The 23,380-nt window shown below is 46.3% G+C and overlaps 2 protein-coding genes across 2 annotated transcripts; both read left to right on the forward strand.

Annotated features, from left to right (window-relative positions):
- Window positions 1–999: 999 nt before the first annotated feature.
- LOC307109388 (mas-related G-protein coupled receptor member X2-like) lies at window positions 1,000–2,255 on the forward strand (the record flags this gene model as incomplete). Its single annotated transcript, XM_079788063.1, has 2 exons — window positions 1,000–1,022; window positions 1,253–2,255. 2 exons carry the CDS (start codon window positions 1,000–1,002, stop codon window positions 2,253–2,255), a joined length of 1,026 nt encoding a protein of 341 aa, XP_079644189.1.
- An 8,335-nt stretch (window positions 2,256–10,590) lies between these two features.
- LOC307110299 (mas-related G-protein coupled receptor member X1-like) lies at window positions 10,591–18,346 on the forward strand (the record flags this gene model as incomplete). The annotated part of the gene is made up of 2 exons (XM_079789362.1): window positions 10,591–10,728; window positions 17,504–18,346. 2 exons carry the CDS (start codon window positions 10,591–10,593, stop codon window positions 18,344–18,346), a joined length of 981 nt encoding a protein of 326 aa, XP_079645488.1.
- Window positions 18,347–23,380: the final 5,034 nt, after the last annotated feature.

A 23,380-nucleotide genomic window follows, 5' to 3' on the forward strand; every position in this document is an offset into this window, starting at 1 on the left:
GTCACAGGGGCTGCTCAGGATCTTGATAAGCCTCTCTTGGTCACCAGGTTCCACTCCTGTTCCTGCAGACATCTCCTATCTAAGAGTAGGAGAGCATTCTCTGGTGTTCAGCACTCCCTGGAAAGCTCCTTTTCTTCTACTTTCCACCTTCAACTAGAAGCTGGTGCTCAGGTAAGAGTTGGCTCAGAACTACCTTCTCTCAAAGGCAGTTTTGTTTTCTCCCTCTTAGTCCATATAGTCACCAGTGCATCTTGGGGTGGAGTGTGCAAGGAGCCATGGGCACCCATGAAGGAGAGTCCAGAGACTTGAAGCTCCCTCAGGGAAGCTGTGGGTGCTGGTAGCTTAGGCTGTGAGGGACCCAGGTCCTTTCTGCTTCACAGACATTGTTTTCAAATCTGAATTGTTCTTAATAACTCAGCTTTTACACATTAGCTTACTGTTCAATGGATTTGTTTGTTTGTTACATGTTTGTATCTTTCTTGTCCCAGCAAAAAACACAAGGCACAAACTAATGAGTAATTGAAGAGAGTTTAATAAAGGGAATATGTACAAAGGGGTGAGCAGGACTAAGGGAAATTGATAAAGATGGAGAGACCTCTAAAGATAAGTCATAATAGGGAGCTACTGCTGAAGGGTAAAGGGAAAGATAAGTTACCAGAACACAGGGAGGGCTGTGACTGTAGCAGTGGTTGTCATTTTGACCATAAGAAAGACAACCAGACAGGGGCTATGTCCTTAGGTGGAGTAACACCATCATGGCCAACTCACAGCCTGACAGCAGAGAGCCAGGGAGTTGAAACCTGCCCTCCTCCTGCCCTCCAACGAACTGCCAGTGTCTCTTCTTCCTGAGAGCAACGAGGAACCAGAGGTGAGGCCAGCGGTGAGGGAAATAGACATGTCCTCCCAGTACACAGAGGAGGGTAGAGAAGCAAGAAATGAAATTTGACGTCAAATGAAGAGAATCTAGATTATTCTCCTTCTGCCTTCGGCAGACATGACATGGTCTCCGACTATGAGTGCAGGTATTTGGACTACAGAATTGTTCCCATGTCAGCAGAGAGTCCGTGTTGTGTAGAGAGAGCCCCGACTCTAGAGTCAGAGAGAACTGGGTTTGAAACCGTTTCCGGACTGCAAGGCAGTGAAGCCTTTGGTATCATAATTTCTGTAACACAGACAGTAATTCCCATATAGCAGGGTGGCCATGACACTCACTGATCAGGCACCAGGTGCTCAAGTCTTGTTTCGGTTCCAGGGGCACCAGTGGAGGGCTCCCGAGCATGAATCCATCTGTCACAGCCTGGAGCAGCCAACTCACATCAATAAGTGGAGGAGAACAAACTTCCAAAAAGGAGTTCCTAATCCTGGAATTACTGATAGTCACCGTGGCCCTGGTGGGGCTGGCAGAGAACTCGGTGGTGCTCTGGCTCCTGGGCTTCCGCATGCGCAGGAACGCCTTCTCCGTCTACATCCTCAACCTGGCAGGGGCCGACTTCCTCTTACTCTGCTGTTACATTATAGATGCCCTGGAGAGACTCATCAGGGACTTCTCCCTCATCTCCATATTCATCCCCTACTTTTTCACGACTGTGTCCGTCTTTGCCTACATCTCAGGCCTGAGCTTTCTCAGCACCATCAGCACCGAGCGTTGCATGTCTGTCCTGTGGCCCATCTGGTACCGCTGCCGACGCCCCAGACACATGTCCGCTGTCATGTGTGCCCTGCTCTGGGCCCTGTCCCTGCTGCTGAGCATCCTGGAAGGGAACTACTGTGGCCTCCTGGTGAGGAATATGCATCATGTTTGGTGTCCAGTGTTGGATTTCATCACTGTGGCGTGGCTGATTTTGTTATTTGTGCTTCTCTCTGGGTCCAGCCTGGCCCTGATGATCAGAATGTTGTGTGGCTCCAACCGGGTGCCGCTAACCAGGCTCTACATGACCATCGTGCTCACAGTGCTGGTCTTCCTCCTCTGCGGCCTGCCCTTCGGCATCCACTGGTTCCTCTTATTCTGGTTTCAAAAAGATTTCGATGCCTTCGTTCCTCATTTCTTGGTGGCAATTCTCCTGTCCTGTGTCAACAGCTGTGCCAACCCCATCATTTACTTCTTTGTTGGCTCCTTCAGGCAGCGATGGTGGAAGCAGAGACACGCCCTGAGGCTGATTCTCCAGAGGGCTCTGCAGGACACTCCTGAGGTGGATGAACCTGGAGAAAGCCTTCCTGGGGAAACCCTGTTCATGTCAGGAAGTCTGGTGTCCTGAGTCAGAGTCTTGCTTTGTTCAGACAGGTGTGACTTTGAAAGCCAGCCTTGTCCCTCTCATTTGATTGGTTTTCTTATGGTGTTTGCCCTCTGGGCGCCTGAATTAAAACAATTAACATAATAATCCAGCTCCTGAGGTTGAAGTGAGACAGTGCCTGTTAGACAAACACAGAGTGCAAGGTCCCAGGACTCCAGCACCCAGGGCCTTCACCCCACCCCCATGGGAGCTTTGCCATCTCTGAGGTCCTGGACTACTGTCACATTTGAAGAATCCTACCTACAGCAGAAGATGAATGAAGTGCAGGAAAAGTCCAAATTTCTTTCATCACTGCACTTGATAGAAGCTACATGAATATTACATTTTTGACAAGTTTTTGTGGTCATTCTCCTACAATTCTCTATAAATTAAACGAATTAAAAGTTCAATTGAGCCCCAGTGAGCAGTCTTTGATGATTTTGACAGGCCTTAGACTGGCTCCTTAGCATAATAAATGTTGATTGAATAAGTGAACTAATGAAAGAAAGTATGGTGATTTTCAAGTCAAGTCTCTGCTAAATCCCCATTGCCAGATTTGAGTCACCCTCTTTAAGTACATTGTTTTCATCATTTTTCAACCTTTGCAAGCATGAGCCTCCTTTCATGAGCTTATTGGTTATTTGTATTTCTTGAAGTGTCTTTTTCACTTTTGCCCATTTTTATTAAGTGTTGCCCTTTTTCATTCTTTATTTGTAGGAGTTTTGATATATACAGAACAGGGCTTTGGTTAGTTATGTGTATTGTAAATATTTATTCAGTTGCTGGTTTGCTTATTCATTTTAATAGATTTTATATTTTAGAGCCCTTTTTAAGAAAAATAGTACAAAAAGTACAGATGATTTCTATAACCCCCCCACCCCCATTCCTAATTCCCCACACAGTCTATCTTATTACTAACATCTTCCATTAATGTGGCACATTTATTGAAATTGATGCACCCATATGGATACTTTTTTTTTTTAGTTTTATTGTTGAATGTATTACAAATGTTCCCTTTTTTCCCCATTTGACCCCATCCAGCCGCCCTTGCATCCCCTCCCCTTCAGGCCTTCACCACCCTATTGTCTGTGTCCATGGGTTAGGCATACAAGGTCTTTCATTGATTAACTCCCACCCACCCACCTTCCCCCCTACTTCCCTCACAGATTCTGCACTCTATTCCACTGCATTCTGCATTCTGTCTCTGGAACCACTCCGTCATCAGTTTATTTTGTTACTTAGAGTCCACATTTTGAGTGGAATCATGTGATATATGTCTTTCTCTGACTGACTTATTTCATGTAGCATGATACTCTACAGGTCCCTCCATGCTGTCTCAAAGGGTAAGAGATTCTTCTATTTTACTGCTGCATAGTATACCATGGTATAAATGTACCACAGCTTTTTTATCCACTCATCTACTGATGGACACTCAGGCTATTTCCAGATATTAGCTATTGTAAATTGTGCTGCTATGATCATAGGGATGCATACATTCTTTCTGATTGGTGTTTTGGGTTTCTTAGAATATATTCCTAAAAGTGGGATCACTGGGTCAAATGGCAATTCCATATTTCATTTTTTGAGGAAACTCCATACTGTTTTCCATAATGGCTGCACCAGTATGCATTCCCACTAGCCATGGACAAGAGTTCCCTTTTCTCCACATCCTTGACAGAGGTTGACATTTGTTGCTTTGTTGATAGTGGACATTCTTACAGATATGAGGCGATACATCATTGTCATTTTAATTAGCATCTCTTTACTTGTGCTATGTTCTTTATTTCTGACTGTTCTTTTTTCATAGTTACTATATTTTTTTTCATGCTGTTGAGCATCTTTACCATCATTATTGTGAACTCTATATCAGATAAATTTCTTATCTCCATTTCATTTATCTTTTCTTCTGGAGAGTTCTCTTGTTCTTTCATTTGGGAGATGGTTTTTTGTTTTCCCATTTTGGCTGCCAAATTGCTATTTGGATTTGTGACTATCTATTAGGTAAATCTGCTATGCCTCCCAATAGCTAGTGCAGGACAGTGCCAAACCCTGTTTCTGACTAATTAGATCAGGCAAAGACTCAAAGCCTCCAGAGACCTGCCTCTGCCTGCACACTGATTGGATAAAGTCTTTAGTATCCTTCAGGCAATTGCCACAGTATGGTGAGTCATTTTCCTTCAGTGCTTCTACCTGGAGGCGAATTGCTATTCTCAGTCTCTTAATGGGCCTCAGAAACGCTACTCCATGGCATGAGTTTTCCAGTAGGGTGGCACAACTGTCTTCCCAGCCAGGAAATAACTACCTGGATAACAAAGGTCTACCTGAGAGAGATGACCTCTGCAGTGTGAAGGAATGAGCCACCACAGGAAACCAGGGTGCCTGCCTTCCAAGCTCTAAACCCAAAACCCCTAATCCTGGATTCTGTTCACACAGCTCCAGTACAATCTGTTTTCCCTCTGCAAGAGCACAAGGTGAATGGCTACAAACAACATTTTGTGCATTGGCCCTGTAACAGGGTGCCTGCATTTCCAGCCATCTCTCCCTGACAGACAGCAACCCTGCTGCTTTACACAGCCAGATGTCACATGGGCACCTTTCTCAGTACTGGTCCTCTCTGCTGGGGACCCAGCTTGGGGAGGAGTTCTCACTAGCAACACCCCACAGTTGAGATATCTTTCCAGAACTTCAGCTTCTGTCTATGGGATCCTGGCCCTCCCTCTCCTGTCTCCACCCTTTCTACCAGTCCCTATGCAGTGTCCATTTTCCATCCTTGGTTATCAGGGGTCCCTCCATCTAGTCTTCACTTGATTATTCAGGGTATTGTTTTTTATTTTAGTTGTAATTCCAGTTTGGTCCTGGGAGCATGTCAGTGTAGCTTCCACTTACTCCCATGCCATTTTTGTCCACTAAATTCCTTCTTATCTTTTAAAAAGGAACACAATATACACAGTTGTTGATGTTGATAAATCAAAAATAGAAATGTAGTTTTATAATTAAAAGCTATAAAATAACTTGTAAAAGAGTTATAATGCAAACTGTAAACATTGCTTACTGGAGAGAAATGAGATTAGGAAGGACTTTACATTTTATTTTACACACTATGGTGTCCTTTGAAATAAACTATTATGCATATACTAGAGGCCTGGTTCAGGAAATTTGTGCATGGGGAAGGGGGGTATCCCTCAGCCCAGCCTGCACCCTCTCCAATCTGGGACCCCTCGAGGAATGTCCGACTGCCTGGTGGGATCGGGCCTAAATGGACAGTCAGACATCCCTCTTACAATTCAGGACTGCTGGCTCCCAACCGCTCACCTGCCTGCCTGCCTGATTGCCCCCTAACCACTCCCATGCCAGCCTTATATATGCCTAACTGCTCCCCTGCCAACCCAATTGCCCCTAACTGCTCTCCCCTGCCAGCCTGGTCACCCCTAACTGCCCTTGCCTGCCGACCTGGCCACCCGCAACATCCCTTGCCTGCAGGCCTGGTTCCTCCCAACTTCCCTCACCTGCAGGCTGACCTCCCCCAATTGCTCTTGCCTGCAGGCCTGGTCCCCCCCAACTGGCCTCCCCTGCCAGCCTGCTCACCCCTAACTACCCCTCCCCTGCCGGCCTTGTTGCCCACAACAGCCCTCCCCTGCAGGCCTGACCCCTCGCAACTGGCCTCCCCTGCCAACCTGGTCACCCCAAATTGCCCTCCCCTGCAGGCCTGGTTGCCCCTAACTGCCCTCCCCTGCTGGCCTGGTCACCCCTAACTGCTCTCCCTACAGGCCTGGTCCCCCCATCTGCCCTCCCCTGCAGGCCTGGGTCCCCCTCAACTGTCCTCCCCTGCAGGCCTGGTCGCACTGGACTGCCCTCCTCTGCCAACTCAGTTACCCCTTACTGCCCGCCCCTGCCAGCCCGGTCAACCCGAACTGCTCTTCACAGCAGGCATAGTTTCCCTAACTTCCCTCCCCTGCCTTCCCGGTCACCTTACCTGTCCTCCCTACAGGCCTGGTCCCTGCCAACTGCCCTCCCCTGCAGAACTTTCCTCCCCTGTAGGCCTGATCACCCCCTGCTATCTTCCTCTGCCGGCCCTCTAATTACCCTCTAACTACCCTCACCTGCAGGCCTGAACCCCCCCACCACCACCACCAATTGCCCTTCCTTTCAGGCCTGGTCACTCCCATCTGCCCTCTCCTGCTGGCCTGATCACCCTCCTCTGCTGGCCATCTTGTGGCAGCCATCTTGTGTTCACATGGTGGTGGCCATCTTTGACCATATGGGGGCAGCCATCTTGTGTGTTGCAATGATGGTCAATTTGCATAGTACCTCTTTATTAGATAAGATTACTTCTGGAAGTAAGTGGAAACAGATCAGATCAGCGAGGCCATGCAGGGCCCTGAATGCCAAGCAAACTCTTCTTTAGCTATGGAAGCTCACATTGCCTGTTGGGTGGGCTTCCTGCACAGGCTCACTACAGGCAGTGACATGATCCAATTTAAACATTCTTCACAGGATACAGATCACATGGGGAAAATGGAGAGAAGAAGAAATAAGTCATTGGACTCAGGGCAAGTGAGAAACAACTCCTGAGATCCTTGTCTCACATCTCCAAAATTTCATTTGCCAGGGCCCCTTGGACAGGAAGTCACAGGGGCTGCTCAGCATCTTGATAAGCCTCTCATGGTCATCAGGTTCCACTCCTGGTCCTGCAGATACCTCCTATCCAGGGGTAGGAGAGCGTCCTCTGGTGTTCAGCACTCCCTGAAAAGTTCCTCTTTTTCTACTCGCCACTTTCAAATAGAAGATGGTGCTCAGGTAAGAGTTGGCTCAGAACTATCTTCTTTCAAAGGCAATTTTGTTTTCTCCCTCTCAGTCCACATGGTCATGACTGCATCTTGGGATGGAGCATGCAAGGAGCCATGGGAACCCATGAAGGAGAGTCCAGAGGCATGAAACTCTTTAGGGGAAGATTAAGGTGCTGGTAGCTTAGGCTGTGAAGGACCCAAGTACTTTCTCCTTCACAGACATTGTTTTTAAACATGAATTGTTGTTATTTACCTCAGATTTCACACATTACCTTGCTATTCTATGTGTTTGTTTGTTATATGTAGGTATCTTCGCTGTCCCAGCCATAAACGCAAGGCACAAATAAATAGAGCAATTGAAGGGAGTTTAATAAAAGACTGTAGAAAGGGTGAACAGAATGAGACACCTAAAGATTAGTCATAATAGGGAGCTATTGCCCTTACACATCTTGAAGTATAAAGGGAAAGATAAGTTGCCAGAACACAGGGAGGGCTGTGACTATAGCCATGGTCCTCACTGTGACAGAAAGAAAAAAAAAAAAGGCCCACAGCCAGGCTTTACCACTGCTCTCCCCTTAGGTAGAGTAACACCACCATGGCAAACTCACAGCCTGATAGCAGAGAGGCAGGGAGTTAAAATCTCAATCACCCTCCTCCTGTCCTCCAATCAGCTGTCAGTGTCACCTTTCCTGAGAGCAACCAGGAGCCAGAGGGAAAGGGAGCCCAGTGGTGATGCAAAGAGATTTGTTCTCTCAGGATGCAGCGGAGGGTAGAGAGGCTGGAAATGAAATTTGACGTCAAATGAAGGGAATCCATTTTTCTTTTAGTCTCTTCTAAGTTTCTTTTCCTGGGACTTTTTCCACTCTCACTGTGATTATATCAACTAGTTATTACATCTCATTTATTTGATCTGTTGGCACCCCCATACTAGATGTCACTTCTTTGAAATAATACCTCTAATAATAAATGCCTTGAGAATGGCTTGTATGTAATTTTAAAAGGTGGTTGTATACAACTATTGTTAACAATTTAAATGGATGATTTTGGTAGCCCTAGAAAGTAATGTATGAGAGGCTATTAGAACTTGACTAGTAATTTCAAGTCATCAGACAACTGTGCTCTTTCAAATCACTGCTCCCCATCCCTAGAGAGGTGACTTCATTCTCATGCAGGGCTCCCAGACTCATCAGCATTCCATCCAGAGGAGAAGAGCAGAAGGAAAAGCACAACCTAAAATTGATTACATCACTTGTGCTCACCTCCCATTGGCTACCACCTGGTCACATGCTGCCATCAAACAGAAATGGAAACGGGGATTAGAATTCATTTTCATGTAAAAAAAAAAAAACTCACAGAACTATTATGTGAGAGAGAAGGAAATGGGTATTTAGACTAACTAGCATTCTGTGCACCCCTGCGTTCTCTCGTGTTCTGAGTTCACATGAAGACTTTACTCAGGTGCTCAAACCACAATGAGGCAGAGAACAGTGGTAAAGCCTCAGGCTGGGCCCCAGGAGACCAGGGCTGGCATTGGACCTACTGTTCACCCTGTGATCTCAGGGAAATCCTTTGGCTCTCTCAGCCTCAGCTCTTCCTGTGTTAAAGGATGATATTATAACAGATGGTCTCCGAGGGACATGTGCTCAATGCTGAGGATATAATAGTGAACAATAACAACGAAGAAAAAAAAGACAAAGCCCAGACAGATCTAGTCATCATTATTGAGTTTTGAGTTTAAAAAGGGAGACAAGCCCTAGGAGGTTTGACTCAGTAGTTAGAGCAGCGGCGCCCAGAGAATGAGGGACAGCGGGTTCAATTCTACGGGGTGAGCCTGTGCTGGCTAAACCTGGCAAGAATTGACTGATTGGGTTTGTCCAGAGGCAAGAAGCAGCTCTTGGAATCTCTGGTCTGTTCTCAGCTGGATTCCACCCACTTCTTTGTTATTTGTGAAATTTGCCTATTCTAGTTTAATAAAACACACAAATGAGTTCCCATGTTAGATGTGTCCCTGAGAGTTACTTGCTTCCTGCCCCACCCCAACCCTATGTGTGCCAGACACACCACCCTGGTAGTGGGGCTGCAGGGCAGGGGAAGGGTAAAGACTCTGACACAGACCTCTGCAATCAGATCCAGGCTCTTCCACTTGTGCATGTGAGAACTGGAGCATGTCATTCAACCTCCTCCTGCTTGTCTTTTCTATTATGCCAGATGGGAGTAAGCATAGTACTGGCCTCCTAGGCTATTAAGAGGATTAAAATAGGTAATACCTTGTAAGCACTCATCAGCTGCTACTCTTCACCTATGTGTGAGTTGGTTTGTGTTTCTCAACTAAATGCTGCAAGAGTTTCTCTCTTTTAATCCACAGCCCTTTGTAAAATAGAACTAAGCACTTCTTAACTCCACCACCACCATGAGAATTCTCTTACACAAATGCTTTGATCTGCAAGGAAATCTCTACTCCAAATCACATGTAGGGACAATGAGTGGCTTTCCTATTACACGTATCATAGGAAAACCAGTTAATACTGTCCCTCTGTATTTCTGTCCCAACTACCTCTATTCACACCCTTGGCCACCTCTCTCTCTCTCCTTCCCAAAATGGCTTCTTTCACCTATAAAATGCAGAGAATTTTAATTCAGTCCTGAATCATCTCCCACCTGGATAGGAGGTGTCTGCAGGCATAAAAAAATTATTTGGAACACACAAGAGCTTTTCATAGAATGAATAATTGCAAAATGAATTTTCTTTTTGTTACATATGTTTTTTTGGTGGTGGAGTTAAAAGTGCTGACTTCTGTTTTACATTTAATATTCTTCATTTAAAAATTATTATATTATATTAAATCCAAATTTTCTTTACTGCTCCTCAGTCATCCATTCATTCACTCATTCATTTGTGGATTAAAATTTTATTGACAACACCATTGTGTTCCCACACAGATTTAGGTTTCTGGGGACACAACATTGGGAAAGAGTAATCACTATCTATCCTCATAAAGATGACACACTGGGACATTTCTAATGCAACAGCTTTGGGTGGCCTCCCACTGTCCTAACAAGGCATCTCATTCCCTTCATAAGCCTAAGTCATAACCTCCTTTCTCCCTGGTGAGTAGACCACTCACAGTCACTGAGATTGCCCTGGGGCTTCTGACAGCCTGCTGTCAAACAAAGCCACTCTCCCAGAGCACAATTACTGGGGAACTCAGAACCCTGTTGTCATCCACAGGACCTGTGCAGACTCTTCTCCTCCTGCCTCCAGGGCACATGTCATGGGCTGGATGGTGAGTGGAGAGGTTGGACATAGAGGGTCCGTGTTGTAGTAGAAAGAGCCCAGATTCTAAGTTTCAGAGAGAACTGGGTTTAAATTCAGGATCAGGACTCCAAGACTGTGTGTTTCAGGAAGAATCTTAACCTCTGGAAGCCTCCATTCGCCACAGACAGGGTGGCCATGAGGGTCAGTGGTCACAGAGCAGGTGCTCAAGTCTTGTTTTGTTTCCAGGCCGACAACTGCAGCGTTTCTGAGCATGGATATGACTGTCACAGCCTCGGAGACCAACCTCACACCAACCAATGGAAGTGATCAGGCCATTCATCAACATTACACAGAGAAAATAATCCTGCAATTACTGACAGTCATCGTGGCCCTGGTGGGGCTGGCAGGGAACGCGGTGGTGCTGTGGCTCTTAGGCTTCCGCATTCGCAGGAACGCCCTCTCTGTCTATGTCCTCAACTTGGCGGGAGCCGACTTTCTCTTCCTCTGCTACCGATTTATACATAGTCTAGTTTTACTTTTCGACTTCTATTTTGTCGATAGAGAAATTAGCAGATTTCTCTTGCCTTTGTCAGTCTTTGCCTACATCTCAGGCCTGAGCTTTCTCAGCACCATCAGCACCGAGCGTTGCATGTCTGTCCTGTGGCCCATCTGGTACCGCTGCCGACGCCCCAGACACCTATCTACCATCATGTGTGCCCTGCTCTGGTCCCTGTCCGTGCTGCTGAGCTTGCTGGAAGGGAAGTACTGTGGCCTCCTGAATAGCGATATGGATGATTTTTGGTGTCCAGTGTTGGATTTCATCACTGTGGCATGGCTGATTTTGTTATTTGTGCTTCTCTCTGGGTCCAGCCTGGCCCTGATGACCAGACTGTTGTGTGGCCCCCACCGGTTGCCACCCACCAGGCTCTATGTGACGGTCTTGCTCACAGTGCTGGTCTTCCTCTTCTGTGGCCTGCCCTTCGGCATCCTCTGGTTCCTCTTATTCTGGTTTGAAAAATATTTTTATGACCTTTCTCATCTTTACCAGTTTGTATTACCCCTGTCCTGTGTCAACAGCTGTGCCAACCCCATCATTTACTTCTTCGTTGGTTCCTTCAGGCAGCAATGGTGGAAGCGGCGACACACCCTGAGGCTGCTTCTCCAGCCGGCTCTGCAGGACACTCCTGAGGTGGATGAACATGAAGAAAGCCTTCCTGGGGAAACCCTGGACATGTCGGGAAGCAGGCCGGGGTAGTGTTGAAAACCTCTGTCCTGATCAGTCTGTATTAACTTTGAGACTCACTGCTGCCCTGCCAGGCTTGGAAAGTATCTAGTCTTCTCTCAGCCTCAGCTCCAAAATGCTTCAGTGATTCCCCAATCACTTCAAATAGGTTGTTTTTAATCTGCCTATTCTAGTTTTTCTTAGAAAAAACATTAGTCCAAACATTATACCTCTCCATCGTTCTTGACATTACCAATAAATTTCTCATGTGATCTGAATTTCTTTATTGAATGCTTTTTCTTTACAATCTTCATAGCAACAGAGAGAATCTTTGTCCGAATCAGACAAATTCATGTCTGAAGTCTAGGTTCTGCAGATCTGCTCTCTTCTCCAAGTCTCAGTTTTTCATTGTAAAATGGGGTAAAATCATCTGCTCATAGCACCATAGTGGGGAATAAATTATAAAACAGATGAAAAGGACTCAGCCAGGTGCCAAATATGACTAAATATTTCATAAACATCAGCAGTTAATACATGTGAAGCCTCTAATATATTATTCACTTCTGAGGTAATCCTATCTAATAAAGAGGGAATATGCTAATTGGCTGTTCCCCCCAAAGATGGCGGTGCCCACTGCCAATAAGGAGGGAATAGGCTAATTGACTGCCACACCCTCAAAGATGGCAGTGCCCACTGCCAATAGGAGGGAATATGCTAATTGACTGCCATACCCTCAAAGATGGAGGCACTCACAGCCACAAGATGGCAGTGCCCAATCCCCTGAGCCCCACCAGGGTGGCAGGCACACAGCAAGGCCTGCCCACCACCAAGAGGGACCGGCCTATATGCACGCCTGCCTTCAGAGTCCCCCAGTTCCCTCAGCTCCCCAGTGGCCCCGGGCCAGCCCGAAGTGCAGGCAAGCCTATGATGGTGCTGCCCAGCCATCCAGGGCTGCCCGAGGCTCAAGTAACCAGGGCCGGCCGAGGCTTGCATTGCCAGCAATGGCAGCAGCAGAGATGAGGGCGGCATCTTCCCCTAATCGCCGGGTCGGCTCCCACCTCTAAGGGCTCCAGGACTGTAAGAAGGGGCAGACCCAGCCAAGGGACCCCCCCTAGTATTTAGTAAGTTAAAAAAAAAAAAAGAATCCATGTCCAAAACCATAAATAGTCATTCAGAAATTGTTCTACCTGATTGGATAGAAAAGGAAGATTCCCTATGTTTCTCTCAGACTATAGGCCCTTTAGATTCATGCTTAGTGCTGTGGTTGGGGGCATTCTACAGGTTAAAAGCTTGAATAAATGAGTTGGCCTACCTCTAATCTCATTGGATTGTCTAGGTTTAGGGAAAATGATATCCTTATATAAGCACAGTCCAGGAAATTGGGCCTGGGAAAGGTCCTCTGGTAGCATTTGTCCACAGCATCTTCTCTGCCTGGATCACCACCTGGCACAGTATGGGCACACAGTACTAGCAGAGTTGGGAAAACACAAAAATGAGTGAATGAAAGGAAGTCATAGGAGCTAAAGCTGAAAACAGTATATGTCCCCACATCATGTGAAAATAATCTAGCTAACAAATGTCCTGAGAAGAGAGAGAGAGGTAACAAGTAGTGCCTGTGGTGTGCTAAATTCTTTATCTGTTAAAAGAGAACACAATATTCACAAGTGTTTATATCGATAAGTCACAAATAAAAGGAGGTTTCATTACAAAGAGCTATAAAATAACTTCTAAATGAGTTAAAATGGGAAATGTAAACATCAGTTGCTATTGGTGATTGAGATTAGGAGAGTTTTACATTTTTATATATATACTCTTGTGTCCTCTGAAATAAACTAATGTGCATACAATACTCCTGGGAGTAAATTAAATAGATCAGTTGAGCCAGGCCATGAAAGCCCTGAATGCCAAGCAAACTCTTCTTAAGCTATGAAAGCTCACACTGCTTGTTGGGTGGGCTTTCTGCACACGCCCACAGTGGGCAGTGACAGGCTCCAGTTCAGCCATTCCTCACAGGAGGGGGACCAGATGAGGTAAGATGGAGAGCAGAAGAGATAAGTCATTGAACTTAGGGCAAGTGAGAAGCATCTCGTGAGGCACTTGTCTCACATCTCCAGAATCTCACTTGCCAAGGCCCCTTATGCAGGAAGTCACAGGGGCTGCCCAGCATATTGATAAGCCTAGCTTGGTCATCAGGGTCCACTCTTGCTCCTGCAGACACCTCCTATCCAGGGGTAGGAGAGCATTCTCTGGCGTTCAGCATTCTCTGGAAAGCTCCTTTACTTCTACTCTCCACCTTCAACTAGAAGATCGTGCTCAGGTAAGAGTAGGCTAAGAACTATCTTTGTTTTCTCCCTCTTAGTCAACATGGTCACTAGTGCATCTTGGGGTGCAGCGTGCAAGGAGCCATCGGCACCCATGAAGGAGAGTCGAGAGACATGAATCTTCATCAGGGAAGCATTGGGTGCTGGTAACTTACACTGTGAGATACCCAGGTCCTTTCTGCTTCACAGACATTGCTTTCAAACATGAATTGTTGTTAATAACCTCAGGTTTCACACATTACCTTGCTGTTCTACCAGTTTGTTTGTTCAGTTGTTTATTATATGCGTGTATCTTCCTGTCCCAGCCAAAGACACAGGGCACAAACAAAGAGGGCAATTGAAAAGAGTTTAATAAAAAGACTGTGTATATATGATGAGCAAGACTAAGGGAAATCAATAGAGGATACAGAGGCCCCTGAAGTCATAATAGGGAGCTATTGCCATTGTGCATCCTGAAGTATAAAGGGAATGATAAGTTGCCAGAACACAGGGAGGGCTGTGGCTGTACCAGTGGTCGTCACTATGACCAAAAAAAAAGCCCACAGACATGGGCTATCTCCTTGGGTAGAGTAACACCACCATGACAAACTCACAGCCTGACAGCAGAGAGGCAGGGAGTTAAACCTCAATCACCCTCCTCCTGCCCTCCAATCAGCTGTCAGTGTCAGCCTTTCCTGAGAACAACCAACAGCTAGAGGGAAAGGGAGCCCAGTGGTGAGGCAAAGAGATGTGTCCTCCCAGGATGCAGCGGAGGGTAGAGAAGCTGGAAATGAAATGTGACGTCAAATGAAGAGAATCCACTTTTCTTATAGCCTCTTCTTAGTATTTTCTCCTAGGACTTTTTCTCTCTCACTGTGATTAGATCAACTTGTTATTACATTTCATTTATTTGATTTGTTGGCACCTCCGTACTAGGTGTCACTTCTTTGAAATAATATCTCTCTCATACATATCTTGAGGATGGAATGTTCATTATTTTTCAAGAAGGGTATTTACAAAAATTTTTAAGAATTTCAATTTACAATTTTGGTAGCCCTAGAAAGTAATATATGAGAGGTTACTAGAACTTGACTGGTGTCTTCAAGGCATCAGACACCTGTGCTCTTTCAAATCACTGCTCCCAGCCATAGAGAGGTGACTTCATTCTCATGCAGGGCTCCCAGACTCAGCAGCATTTCATCCAGAGGAGAAGAGGTGAAGGAAAAGCACAACCGAAAATTGGTTACATTACTTCTGCTCACCTCCCATTGGCTACCTGGTCACATACTGCCATCAAGCATGAATGGAAATTGGGATTAGAATTCATTTTCTGGTCTAAAACTCACAGAACTATTATGTGAGAGAATAGGAAATGGTATTTAGACCAACTAGTATTTTCTACACCCCTGCAGTTCTCTCGTGTTCTGAGCTCACATGAAGACTTTACTCAGGTGCTCATCCCACAATGAGGCAGAGAACAGTGGTAAAGCCTCAGGCTGGGCTCCAGGAGACCAGGGCTGGCATTGGACCTGCTGTTCACCCTGTGATCTCAGGGAAATCCCTTGGCTAATTCAGGCTCGGCTTCTTCCTGTGTTAAAGGATGATATTATAACAGATGGTCTCTAAGGGACATGTGCTGGATGCCAAGGATAGGATAGTAAACAACAATGAAAAAAGACAAATCCAGACAGATCTAGTTTTCATTATTAAGTTTTGAGTATAAAAAGAAAGACAAGTTCTAGGAGATGTGACTCAGTGGTTATAGCAGCATCCACAGACTGAAGTTCAGCAGGTTCAATTCTACTGGGTGAGCATGCGCTGGCTGAACCCAATTCTACTGGGTGAGCATGCGCTGGATGCATCTGTCCAGCGGAAAGAAGGAGCTCTTGGAATCTCTGGTCTGGTCTGTTCTCAGCTGGATTCCACCCACTTCTTTATTATTTGTGAAATTTGCCTATTCTAGTTTAATAAAACACACAAATGAGTTCCCATGTTAGATGTGTCCCTGAGAGTTAATTGCTTCCTGCTCCACCCCAACCCTATGTGTGCCAAACACACCACCCTGGTAGTGGGGCTGCAGGGCAGGGGAAAGGCGAAGACACTCACACAGACATCTAAAATCAGATCCAGGCTCTTCCACTTGTGCACGTGAGAACTGGAGCATGTCATTCAAACTCCTTGTGCTTGTCTTTTCTTATATGCCACCTGGGAGTAAGCATAGTACTGGCCTCATAGGGCTATGTGGAAGATTAAAAGAGGTAATACCTTGTAAGCACTCATCAGCTGCTACTCTTCACCTATGTGTGAGAAGATTTATGTTTCTCACCTAAATTCTGCAAGAGCGTCCCTCTTTTAATCCAAAGCTCTTTGTAAAATAGAACTAAGCACTTCTTACCTGCACCACCACCACAAGAATTCTCTTACACAAATGCTTCGATCTGCAAGGAAATCTCTACTCCAAATCATGTAGGGACAATGAGTGGCTTTCCTGTTACACGTATCATAGGAAAACCAGTTAATAATGCCCCTTCTGTATTTCTGTCTTAACTACCTCTATTCACACCCTTGGCCACCTCTCTCTCTCCTTCCCAAAATGGTTTCTTTCTCTCTAAAATGCAGAAAAACTTCAATTCAGTCCTGAATCCTCTCCCACCTGGATAGGAGGTGTCTGCAGGCATAAAAAATTAATTTCAGACACACAAGAGCTTTTCACAGAATGAATAATTGGAAATGGAATTTTCTTTTTGTTACATATGTGTTTTTGGTGGTGGAGTTAAATGTGCTGACTTCTGTTTTACATTTAAAATTCTTCATTTAAAAAATTATGTTATATTAAATCCAAATTTTCTTCATCGCTTTGGTTCCTCATTCGTTCACTCATTCATTCATTCATTCATTCATTCATTTGTGGATTAAAATTTTATTGACAACCCCACTGTGTTCCCACACAGACTTGGACCCTGGGGACTCAACAGTGGGAAGAGTAATTACTGTCTATCCCCATAAAGATGACACACTGGGACATTTCTAATATAAGAGCTTTGGGTGTCCTCACTCTGTCCTAACAAGGGGTCTCATTCCCTTCATGAGCCTAAGTCATAACCTCCTTTCTCCCTGATGAGTAGACCACTCACAGTTACTGAGATTGCCCTGGGGCTTCAACAGCCTGCTGTCAAACAAAGCCACTCTCCCAGAGCACAAGTACTGGGGAGCTCAGAAACCTCTTGTCCTCCACAGGACCTGTGCAGACTCTTCTCCTCCTGCCTCCAGGGCACATGTCATGGGCTGGATGGTGAGTGGAGAGGTTGGACATAGAGGGTCTGTATTGCAGTAGAAAGAGCCCAGGTTCTAAGATTCAGAGAGAACTGGGTTTAAATTCAGGCTCCAGGACGCCAAGACTGTGTGTTTTAGAAAGAATCTTAATCTCTGGAAACCTCCATTCGCCACAGGCAGGGTGGCCATGAGGGTCAGTGGTCACAGAGCAGGTGCTCAAGTCTTGTTTTGTTTCCAGGCCCACAACTGCAGCGTTTCTGAGCATGGATATGCCTGTCACAGCCTGGGAGGCCGAGCTCACACCAGCCAATGGAAGTGATCAACATTATACAGAGTTCATAATTCTGCAATCACTGACAGTCATCCTGGCCCTGGTGGGGCTGGCAGGGAACGCGGTGGTGCTCTGGCGCCTGGCCTTCCGCATGCGCAGGAATGCCTGCTCTGTATACATCCTTAACCTGGCGGGAGCCGACTTGCTCTTCCTCTGCGGCCGATTTATAGGTTCCCTAAGGTCACTTTTTGAATTCAGTTTTGTCCTTAGAGGAATAAGCAGATTTCTCTTCCCTGTGTCAATCTTTGCCTACATCTCAGGTCTGAGCTTTCTCAGCACCATCAGCACGGAGCGCTGCATGTCTGTCCTGTGGCCCATCTGGTACCGCTGTCGCCGCCCCAGTCACATGTCCGCTGTCCTGTGTTCCCTGCTCTGGGCCCTGTCCCTGCTGCTGAGCATCCTGGAAAGAAACTACTGTGGCTTCCTGATGAGGAATATGCATCATGTTTGGTGTCCAGTGTTGGATTTCATCACTGTGGCGTGGCTGATTTTGTTATTTGTGCTTCTCTCTGGGTCCAGCCTGGCCCTGATGTCCAGACTGTTGTGTGGCTCCCACCGGGTGCCTCCTACCAGGCTCTACATGACCATCGTGATTACGGTACTGGTCTTCCTCCTCTGTGGCATGCCCTTTGGCATCCACTGGTTCCTCATAGTCTGGTTTCCAAAAGAATCTAATGCCCTCTTTCATCTTTCCATGATTGTAGCACTTCTGTCCTATGTCAACAGCTGTGCCAATCCCATCATTTACTTCTTCGTTGGCTCCTTCAGGCAGCGATGGAGGAAGCAGAGACACCCTCTGAGGCTGGTTCTCCAGAGGGCTCTGCAGGACACTCCTGAGGTGGATGAACATGGAGAAAGCCTTCCTGGAGAAACCCTGGAAATGTCGGGAACCAGTCTGGGGCAGTGATGAGAGCCTGTGTCCTGATCAGTCTGAAGTAACTTTGAGACTCACTGCTGCCCTGCCAAGCTTGGAAAGTATCTAGTCTTCTCTCAGCCTCAACCTCAGAATGCTTCAGTGATTCCCCAATCTCTTCAAATAGTTTGTTTTTAATCTGGCTGCTCTAGTTTTTCTCAGAGAAAGCATTAGTCCGAACATTATACCTCTCCATCGTTACTGACATTACCAATAAATTTCTCATGTGATCTGAATTTCTTAATTGAATGCTTTTTCTTTACAATCTTCATAGCAACAGAGAGAATCTCTGTCCGAATCAGACAAATTCAGGTCTGAAGTCCTGGTTCTGCAGCTCTCCAAGCCTCAGTTAACTCATTGTAAAATACGGTGAAATCATCTTCTCATAGGATCTTAGTGAGGAATAATTTAGAAAACAGCAGAAAAGGACTCAACCAGGTGCCAAATATGACTAAATATTTCATAAAGATCAGCGGTTAATACATGTGAAACCTCTAATATGTTATTGACTCCTTAGGTAATATTTAATAAGTTAAAAAAAAGAATCCCGGTTCAAAACTATAAATAGTCATTCAGAAATTGTTTTACCTGATTGGATAGAAAAGGAAGATTCCCTATGTTTCTCTCAGACTATAGACCCTTTAGATTCATGCTTAGTGCTGTGGTTGGGGGCATTCTACAGGTTAAAAGCTTGAATAAATGACTTGGCATACCTCTAATCTCATTGGGTTGTCTGGGTTTAGGGAAAATGATATCCTTAGATGAGCACAGTCCAGGAAATTCGGCCTGTGAAAGGTCCTCTGGTGGCATTTGTCCACAGCACCTTCTCTGCCTGGAATTGGCACAGTATATGCACACAGTAGATTTGGGTAAACGCAGAAATGAGTGAATAAGTTTCTCTCATTGTTTCAAATGCTTCATAGCTAAGGTTTTAAGAAAATGTCACGTAACTCAATTTGGCTGCGGCATGGGCACATGAAAGGAAGTCATAGGAACTAAAGCAGAAAACACTGGTTAGCCCCACATCATCCTACCTAATAATAGACAAATATGCAAATTGACCATGCCTTCGCTATGCCCGCGATTGGCCAGGAGGCGCGGTGGGGGGGGGCGGGACTCGGGGTGGCCGATTGGGCCAGCAGGATGCTGAGCTCGCATCGCCAGCGGCAGCTCGAGCTCAGCGTCTGCACCATGGCTGTGCTGCGGCACAGAAGGGGCCTCTGGGGCAGCGAGCTCATGTCCCACCGCGGACCATCAAAAGTGGGGGAGCTGGGTGCCTGTCCACTCAGGCACCAGTGGACAGGCACCCAGCTCCCCCGCGATCAAAAGCAAAAGCGTGTAGGGGACCCTACACGTGCATGATTCAATCATGCACTGGGCCTCTAGTCCTATCTAATAAAAGAGTAATATGCAAATTAGCCATCACTCCGCTACAACCACAAGCCACGCCTACCAGCCTGCAAATTAACCCAACCAAGATGTCTGCAGCCACGGAGACAGCAGGAGGCTTGGGTTTCCTTGGCAATGGAGGAAGCCAAGCTTTCCGCACACCCTGGCCAGCCCAGGCCTCCACTCAAGGCTACAAAGATTCAATTATAGAAGATAAATAAATCCCAGATACCAGGGCCTCCACTTGGGTCACTGGGGGGCATGGCTGGCCTGCAAACCACCACAGGCCCCTCACCCAGGCCACCCCACGCCACAAGGGAACCCCCACCCTGATCTGGGACACCCTTCAGGGCAAACCACCTGGCCCCCACCCCTGCTCCAGGCCTCTATCCTATCTAATAAAAGAGTCATATGCAAATTGACCATCACTCCAACACACAAGATGGCTGCCCCATGTGGTCAAAGATGGCTGCCCCCATGTGGACACATGATGGCCGCCACAAGATGGCCAGCAGGGGAGGGCAGTTGGGAGGGACCAGGCCTGCAAGGGAGGGCAGTTGTGGGCAATCAGGCCAGCAGGGGAGGGCAGTTGGGAGGGACCAGGCCTGCAAGGGAGGGCAGTTGGGGGTGATCAAGCCTGCAGGGGAGAGCAGTTAGGGGTGACCAGGCCAGCAGAGGAGGGAAGTTGGGGCAACTGGGCCTGCAGGAAAGGGAATTTGTGGGGGACCAGGACTGCAGGGGAGAACAGTTGGTGGGAATCAGGCCTGCAGGGGAGGGCAGTTAGGGGTGACCAGGCCTGCAGGGGTGGGCAGTTAGGGGCAAACAGGCTGGCAGGGGAGCAGTTAGGCATCAATCAGGCTGGCAGGGGAGTGGTTAGGGGGTGATCAGGCTGGCAGGCAGACGCTGTTAGGGCAGTGGTCGGCAAACTCATTAGTCAACAGATCCAAATATCAACAGTACAATGATTGAAATTTCTTTTGAGAACCAAATTTTTTAAACTTAAACTATATAGGTAGGTACATTGTTATTAACTTAATTAGGGTATGTGGTATTTTATGGAAGAGCCACACTCAAGTGGCCAAAGAGCCTCATTTGGCTTGAGAGACCCGGTTTGCCGACCACTGGGTTAGGGGCAATCAGGAAGGCAAGCAGGCAAGCAGTTGGGAGCCAGCAATCCTGGATTGTGAGAGGGATGTCCAACTGGCCGTTTAGGCCTGATCCTACCAGGATAGAGGAAGGATCAAGCCTAAACGGGCGATCAGACATCCCTCGAGGGGTCCCAGATTGGAGAGGGTGCAGGCTGGGCTGAGGGACACACACCCCGTGCACAAATTTTGTGCGCCGGGCCTCTAGCATGAAAATAATCTAGCTAACAAATGTGAGGGAGAGAGCGGAAGTAGGGGGATGTGGGCGGGGGGTGTAAGTGACTGAATGGTAGTGCCTGTGGTGTGCTAAATTCCTTATCTGTTAAAAGGGAACACATGATATTACCCTACTATCCCCCCTTTTTTGATTAATGGAGGCTTTTGTAAATTTTATAATGCAGTCTTGATAACTTTAAATTTTAATTTTTTGCACAAAAATATGACTGCTTTAGGTTCATTGCATGTTAAGCAATTTTACCTTGAAATAAACTACCAATAGAAATTTTAGTTAATACTTTAGGAACAACTTTTTGTCCAATACAATTACATTTTCTTGAATATTCACTTATTTCAATTAGCCAATTTAAATTAATCTGAAAACTTGATTACTATTTTACTGTCAAATTTAATACTCTACCAACAATCTTAATTTACCCTGTAAATATTAGTGAAAAGGATTGTTTGCATTCTTGAGTAGGCCCTGAGCATTCCTGGTGCTAGGCTGGATTTAGATATAGGGCAGCTGCTGTCTGCCAAGGCTCTGTCTGTTACCTGGGTCCTGATCTGAGCTGGGCATGGGAAGTGAAGCAGCCATGGCGGCAGGAGACCTCCCTCAGAAGGGGTGAGGGTTCAGGCCCCTGCAGGGTTGGGGGTGTGTGAGTCTGTGCCTCACCTCTGTTGACCCCCAAGTTCTCTCCTGATGGAAATTTTTTAAAGAAAAGAAACAGGGGGGAAAAATAGATACAGAGGCAAAGAAGCATTGAACAGACTGTCAAACTACAGCGGGAAAGCAGGGAAGGTTGGGAGGAGGGGCTGTAAGAGATCAACCAAAGGATATGTATGCATGCATATAAGCATAATGAATGGATACAAGACACTGGGCGGGGGGGGGGGGGGGGTGAGGCAGGTGAGGGCATCTACTAAAGGGTAGGGGAGGCCAGGGGGAGGTACGGGGGGGGGGGAAGGAGACACATGTACTACTATTTGTAATACTTTAAACAATAAAAAAAATTTTTTTAAAAAAGGGAACACAGTATACACAGTTGTTGATATCAATAAGTCACAACCAGAAAGCAAGTTTCATTACACAAAGCTATAAAATAACTTATAAAAGAGTTAAAATGGGAACTGTAAACTTTGGTTGCTATTGGTGATTGAGATTAGGTCAGTCTTTACATTGTTATTTTATATACTATTGTGTCCTCTGAAATAAACTAATGTGCATACATTCCTCCTGGGAGTAAATGGAAACAGATCAGATGAGGCAGACCATGAAGGCCCTGAATGCCAAGCAAACTCTTCTTTAACTATGCAAGCTCACTGCCTGTTGGGTGGGCTTCCTGCACACACCCACAGTGGGCAGTGACAGGCTCCAGTTCAGCCATTCCTCATTGGAGGAGGACCAGATGGGGTAAGACGAAGAGAGGAAGAGATAAGTCATTGAACTTAGGGCAAGTGAGAAGCATCTCGTGAGGCCCTTGTCTCACATCTCCAGAATCTCACTTGCCAAGGCCCCTTGGGCAGGAAGTCACAGGGGCTGCCCAGCATCTTGATAAGCCTCTCTTGGTCATTAGGTTCCACTCCTGCTCCTGCAGACACTTCCTATCCAGGAGTAGGAGGGCATTCTCTGGTGTTCAGCACTCCCTGGAAAGCTCTTCTTTTTCTACTCACCACCTTCAACTAGAAGATGGTGCTAAGGTAAGAGTTGGCTCAGAACTATCTTTGTTTTCTACCTCTTAGTCGACATGGTCACGACTGCATCTTGGGGTGCAGCATGCAAGAAGCCATGGGCACCCATGAAGGAGAGTCCAAAGACATGAAATTCCTTCAGGGAAGCTATGAGTGCTGGTAGCTTAGGCTGTGAAGGACCCAAGTACTGTCTCCTTCACAGACATTGTTTTCAAATATGAATTGTTGTTAATAACCTCAAGTTTCACACATTATCTTGCTGTTCTATGAGTTTGTTTGTTCAGTTGTTTGTTATATGCATTTATCTTTCCTGTCCCAGCCAAAAACACAAGATACAAACAAATAGGGAAATTGAAGAGATTTTAATAAAAAGACTGTGTATAAAGGGTGAGCAGGACTAAAGGAAATCAATAGAGGATACAGAGGCCCCTAAAGGTAAATCATGATAAGGAGCTGTTTGCATTGCGCATCCTGAAGTGTTAAGGGAAAGATAAGTTGCCAGAACACAGGGAGGGCTGTGGCTGTAGCAGTGATCATCACTATGACCAAAAAAAGGCCCACAGACAGGGGCTCTCTCCTTAGGTAG

This window comes from Cnephaeus nilssonii (assembly GCF_951640355.1).
Source record: "Cnephaeus nilssonii genome assembly, chromosome: 13".
Classification (NCBI taxonomy): Eukaryota; Metazoa; Chordata; class Mammalia; order Chiroptera; family Vespertilionidae; genus Cnephaeus; species Cnephaeus nilssonii.